Below are 6,238 nucleotides of genomic sequence, written 5' to 3' on the forward strand. Positions count from 1 at the left end.
CCCCCCTACCCCACCCCACCTCCCGGTGTGTGTGGCTATGCCGGCTGCCGTTGCCCTCGGCCACCCATAATGCCACCCCCCCTGTCGGATGGCCCGAAGCCACCTCCGGCGGCTCCAGCCCCCGGGGAAGATGCAGCCCCTGCCTCGAACCCAACCGCGCCGGTCACCACGCCGACTCGGCCCGGACGCTTTCCCCCCTTTCATGGGGCCTTCTCGCCCCACACCCCTGGGCGAGCGGCGTCCCTGGCGGCCGCTTCACCGGGCGCCTCGTCCCCCACTTCGGAGCTGATTTCCTCGCTGTCATTGAGCCAGCCGCGCATGGTCGCTGCCCTTCCCGGTGAGGCCGGAGCCGCTGACGATCTGTCGGCCACGTCAGCATCTGCCTTGACACCGACACGCGCCGGGCTCCTCGGCTCATCTACAAACGCGGGCCCGGGGAACTTCTCGCCATCCCCCCAGCCAAAGGCCACCGGACCCGGCGCTGCCTCACCATTGAGTCCCGGGTCGGCATCGGCATCGGCATCGGCATCGGCATCGGCATCGGCATCGGCATCGGCGCCGGCTGGACGCGCGCGTCACCAGTCTCCCACGCCCCGTGTGCCTCCCTCTCCGCAAGCGGCGGCCACCACCCTGAGCCCGACCACGCCCAACACCCCGGCCATGCTTTCAGCTGTCGTGCCGGCCGAGGGGCCTGCCACCTTGGCCTCTGATCCGGCCAGGTCGACCGGCGACCCCGTCACCAGAGGGGACTCCGTCGACGGCCCCGGCGCCGGCACAACCCCCGCCCCTGCCAATGGCCTGGCCACCGGGCCCGGGGCCGACATGTCGGCAGAATGTGCTCCCTCAGGTGGTCAACTGCCCGTGCCAGCTCCTCTGGTTGCTCCCGGCCCGGAGGACCCGCTTGTACTGGGTCTCCAGCAGGCCACGCTCCGGGGACCGGGCCCACGTCCGAGTCTCAAGGACCTGGCTGATCCGGATCTTCGGGATATGCCCCCAGCGTGGGGCGGCGCGCTGGCCTTCCAAGGCCCGCTCGGGGTGGCCCTGCCATTGGAATGCCATCCCGACTCGGCGATCCTCCGTGGGACCCATCCCTGGGCCGGGCTGCTGCTGTCCCGGCCGGTCCCATTGGCGGCCCTGCCGGTCGGGAGCCCGGGCTCGGGCCCGGCATTTGGTGTCAGCCTCACGGACGGGACGATGCTTGACTTGGTGGACGCAGCACCGGCCAATGAGGCCGCCATCCTGTGTGGCCTCTCTGCCCCGCTTGAGTACCCGCCCTATCTGCTTCTTGATGGGCTGGCCTCTGGCGATGATGGGTCCGAGGAGGAAGAGGATGAGGAGGAGGAGGAGGAGAAGGAACGGGAAAGCCCGGGTGCCGGTGATGTCGGTGATGGCGAGGGCGCCGGCAGCGTGGCGCCCGACGGCCTGGCAGTATCGTCGCCCGGAGCAGCCGACTCCTCATCTCGCAAGACCCCCCCCCCCGAGGAGCTGTCTATCAAGTTGGAATCCGCTGTTGCGGAGGACTTCAGCGACGACACATTTGAGACCCCCTCGCCTCCCTCTTCGCCTGTGCGTCCACACATGACCTTCTTTGCTGCGACTGCCCCTGCCTCCCTTGCCCCATGGAACCGACCGACTGACCTGTGCCCGGCGATAGCAACGAACGGTGGTCGCACGTTCGGACCCCCCTGTTGACTCTCCCAAGTCCCGCCAGCCGGGCACCCCGGGTCGCGGATCGCCGGCTGTGACCCCGGCCCGGTTGCCCCGGCCCAACGCAGGTGCCGAGACCGCCCCCGGTCCGCTGGTTACCCTGCGTTTTGGCTCCGGGGAGTCGACCGTTGCCGCCAGGGCGCCTGCCCAGGGGCCGGTGGCCGCCGTTTCGTCGGCTCCGGCCGGGCCACCGGCCGGGGCAAGTTCCCTGCCCTTCCGCCATTTGTGGTCGCTCATCGGCCACCGGGTGTCGCATGGCGGGGAGGAAATTGTCCCGCTTTCGGATGTCCCATTCAGTTTGGAGGAGCCGGCCGCCAACCGGAGCTCAAGTGTTCCGGCGGCGTCCAGCGTCGGCGATGCTCCGGACTCCAAGCAGCGGAGCCCGGCGCCCGCGGGGCCGGCCACGGAGGATGCCTCCGTGGCGTCGCCGGCGGCAGAACTCCAATCGCGCCTGGAATCCACCTCCTTCCCGCCCCTTTTGCGAGCCCTCTCTGGGCCCTTCTCTTTGGAGGGCGCATCGACCGAGCTCAGCCAGAGTATCGAAAGCACGGTTGTCTTGTCAGAGGAGTTCCCACGCGATCGGCTGGATGTGGAGCAAGTTTTCCAGGTCCGTTCGTGGTCCGCCGCCCCCTTCTGCTGTGTGTGTGTGTGTGTGTGTGTTTGCCCGTGCGATTGACCTGTTCCTCTCTGTCTCTCTGTGTCTGCTCCCTCTGCCTCTTTTCCCGCCTGTCCTTCTCTCCTGGCTGTGCTCGCAGCTCCTGAATGCCATCCGGCCGCCGCCCAAGTCCCGATGGGATAGTCCTGACAGACTGAATCAAGCGGAGCTCTACGATCGCTTTGAATATGTGCGGCGCCCTTCCTCGCCTCGGCCCTGCCCCTCTTCTGCAGCCTGCCCGCTGGGCCTTTTCCCTGACAGTCTCCCGATGTCCCTTGGGCGGTCTTGCCCGCCCCCCCTCCCCCCCCCCCCCCGCTCTTCTCGGTCATGTATGTAGATCATCCATAGCCTCCAGAACAGCGGCCACGCCAAGTACTTCGCCAAGCCGGTCAGCCGAAAGGAGTATCCGAACTACCACGAGCTCATCCGGAATCCCGTGGATCTGAGCACCATCAACCGGCGCATCGTCAACCGCAGCTACCTGTCCAAGCGCCAGTTTTGCGACGATGTGGAGCTGATCTTCACCAATTGCGAAACCTTCAACGGCACCGACCACTCGCGGGAGGTGGTGCGCGATGCCTTTGCCCTGCGCAAGCGGTGGGAGCAACTGAAGGGCGATATCCCCGATCTGGAGATCATTGAGCGGTCTGCTGAGCCGGAGCGTTTCCAAGGTACTTAGTCTCTCTCTCTGTCACACACACACACACACATACACACACGCACTCTTTCTCTGTTTCTCTTTCTCTCTCTTCCTCTCTCTTTCTCTCTCTTTCTCTCTCTTCTCCCTCTTCTCTGCTCTCGCTGCCTCGCCGGCCAGACTTCCCTTCTCTAGACGATTCATCATCTTCTTCTTGCAAACACTCACCCTTGCCGTTGCCTTTGACCTTGCCCCACCCACCTTCGATGTGTAGAACTTTCTATGCAAAGGCAAAGGGAACGCCAGGAAATGCAGCGTCTCGGTGCTCGCATGCATTTCCCTTCGGCCGCCGGGACCGGCACCACCGATCCCACGGCCGGCACCTCCTCCTGGGACCCTTTGAAGACCTTCCTGCCGGCGGCCACGGCGCTGAGCGATCCAGCGGTGGAGGCTCTCCTCCAGGCGGAATTCCAAGCTTTGCGCCCGGACGCGGAGTCGGCTCTGCTTGATCGAGAGGCGGCCGAGAAGTTGGTGCTGACGGCGGTACGTCGCGCGCGTCAGGCCGCCGCATTGGCCCTACAACAGAAGCAGGAGCAGCTGCAATTGGAGCAACAGCAGCAGCAGCAGCAGCACCAACAGCAGCAGGCCGAACAGGCCCGGCAGGCCGCCGATGTGACGGCCCAGCAGAAGAAGAAGCTCGTGGCCGGGGCCGGGTCCGAGGAGTCCACCTCGGCATATGCGGATCCCGCGGCGGCGGCGGCGGCGGCGGCGGCGGCCGCAGCGGCAGCGGCCCTGCCCGGGTCTGCAGATCAGTCTCCCCTTGAGGGGGGTATTTGCGAGGGAGGCCTTTCGCCTGGTGGCTCGAGGGGTTCTGGCAGCGCCGCGAGCACCGGACATCCCGAGGCCGGGTCCACTGCGCCCTCCTCTCCCGGGGCCGCGGGCGCCAGGGCGGGCGACTCGGCCGGCGTCATGGTGGGCACCGGCGGCGATGCGGCTCCCGAGGTGATCGAAGTGCCCGCTGTCCGGGCCCCCTGGTCCGATGTGCCTGACATGGATGCTGCCAATGGGCCTGACCGGGTGCTGCGGGCGGTGCTTCTTCAGCCCGGGTCGGGTGCCTCGGCATCTTCGCCGAGCCCCGTGGCTCCGAGGGCACTGGTGGTGGCGGCTTCGCCGCAGCGCGCCGCCGCGGCCAAGGCCCGTCTGGCGGCCGGTGGCTGCCCCTCTCGACGGGTGTCCCTCATGTTGGAGGTTTGCTTTGCCAATTTATCGGCGGCGAAGGCCGGCTCGGCAGCCCCGGGAGCTGCGGCCCTCCTCCGACTCCGGCGATCGTACCGAGCCTTTGTCGATCAGTTGCAGCAGCAGCTTTCTCTGCCCCTGGGCGAGCGGTCGGCGAGTGTGCGCAGTCCGGGCCTCCTGCGCGAGGCCTTCCTCTCGGAAAGCCCTCTCAGTGGCCCGGTGGCGGGGTCCCTGCTGGCCGGGGGGCCCCCCGGGGCCGGCCCTTCACAGCCTGTTTTCCAAGTGTGTGCCGGGGCTCTGGCTGGTCGGCCGTTTGGCGCGTCGCCAGCCGCGGCCCTTGGCTTCCCCCTGGCGATTGACGATGCCCCGGCGGCCGCCGTATCCTTGTGTCCAGGGGCGATGCTGCCGGGCCCGGTGGCATCGGCACCGAGGGCCTTTGCGCCGGGGCTGGTGCTGCTCCAGGAGCCGGAAAAGCGCCCCCGACTGCCGGACCCCACGGACTCGGGCAGCCCGTGCAAGCGCATCCGCCCAGCGTCGTCCAGCGGGCCCGAGCAGGCCGGGCAAGTTGCCGATCTGTGCGCCCCGTGCCGGGCCTCCGGGTTGCTGCTGCGTCACACGCCGGCTGGTGGCCCTGTCGGGGTCGAGCCCAGGGCGGCATCCTTCTGGCAGTCGGCGGCCTCGGTGCTGCGGGAGCCTTCCTCATCGGCACATGTGCTTTTGAGCCAGCAGCTGCTGGTCGAGGGCCTGTCGCAATTCCAGCTGACGCGACGCCGGCTGGGGTTGGATTGCGCGGCGGTCGTGGGTGCCGGGGTCCCGGCGTCCGGGCCGGGCTCCCCCGGTCCGGTGGACACCCCGCAGGGGCGCCCGATTTCGGAGGCCATTTTCTTGCCAGAGCTCCATGGCGCCCCTTCGCTGCCGAGTTTGGAGCATATGCGGCCGGCTCGCACGTGCGTCCCCCCCCCCCCTCCTTCTACCGCACCAGGCCTGCTTTCCTATCTGCTGTCCCCCCTTTCCCCTCACACGCCCCGCCTGACATGTGTTGCCTTCTGTGCTCTTTGCTCCTGTCCCTCGCTCCTGGCCCAGTGCCCACCTCCCCTACCGGGCAGCCGACTTTTCGCTGTCTGGCTCGCGTCCGATGGTCGAGCGCACAGCCAGCATCATGCATGCGCAGCATGCCAAGCGTCTGTTGACCGACATCATCGAGCTGGAGGCTGTGCTGCCCTCGCTTGCCAGCGGCGATTCGGCGGCAAAGCGGGTCCCCTCGCTCTCGAAAATGCTGGTGCGCGGGCCCCCAGGCATTTATTTGTCTCTTTCTCTCTCTCTTTCTCTCTCTCTCTCGCGCGCTCTCTCTCTCTCTCTCTTCCCCCTCCCCGCACGCCCCACCCCTCGCACACACACACACACACACACACACACACACTCGGAACTCCGGCCGTCTCTCCTCTTCAAAGGGGCTGGCTCTTCTCCCGGTGTTTACTGACGATCCTCCCTCCGTGGGATTGGCTCCGCCAGGCATCGGTCGATGCCGCTCGGCTCTTGTGCGCCAACACGGCCGAGGGCATGATGCCCTCCCTGGATGCCGCTGCTTCTGCTGTGAGTCCGGCGCCCGAGCCGGACATCCTGGCCCAGCTTGGGCAGGTGGCCAGCGCGGCCCCGCAGACGGCCGTGCACCTGGACGCCGCCACGGCGCGGGCCCACATCACACGGGCCGTGTCTGCGGTTTTCTCCTCGGTGGGCTTCAGCCACCTGAGTGGCCGGGCGTTGGACGCCACCACCGAGGTACTGGAGGAGTACCTTGGCCGGGCGGCGCGCCTGGTGTCGGCATCCCTTGCCTCGGCTGGCGCCTTGCTGTTGGAGAATCCGGACCTGTCCCTGGCCCAGATGTCCATGGATTCGGAGTTCTTCCACCATGTGGCTCGGCAGCTGGGTTTGAGTCGGGGCTTCTCGCCGGCCAGCGTGGTATGTGTTTCCTGTTGGCATCCGCCATGTGGCTCTGATGGGCC

The 6,238-nt window shown here is 67.6% G+C and overlaps 1 protein-coding gene across 1 annotated transcript in view; it reads left to right on the forward strand.

Annotated features, from left to right (window-relative positions):
• Window positions 1–69: 69 nt before the first annotated feature.
• H696_00558 (hypothetical protein) overlaps window positions 70–6,238 on the forward strand; it is a gene marked incomplete at both ends in the record, with an annotated part of 17,998 nt that continues 11,829 nt past the window's right edge. The window contains 7 exons of the mRNA XM_009494434.1: window positions 70–1,566; window positions 1,655–2,314; window positions 2,463–2,552; window positions 2,700–3,033; window positions 3,274–5,182; window positions 5,319–5,514; window positions 5,748–6,198. Of these exons, the coding sequence (XP_009492709.1) occupies window positions 70–1,566; window positions 1,655–2,314; window positions 2,463–2,552; window positions 2,700–3,033; window positions 3,274–5,182; window positions 5,319–5,514; window positions 5,748–6,198 (5,137 nt within the window). The remainder of the gene's footprint in view (window positions 1,567–1,654; window positions 2,315–2,462; window positions 2,553–2,699; window positions 3,034–3,273; window positions 5,183–5,318; window positions 5,515–5,747; window positions 6,199–6,238) is intronic.

Source organism: Fonticula alba (assembly GCF_000388065.1).
Source record: "Fonticula alba strain ATCC 38817 unplaced genomic scaffold supercont2.1, whole genome shotgun sequence".
NCBI lineage: Eukaryota > Rotosphaerida > Fonticulaceae > Fonticula > Fonticula alba.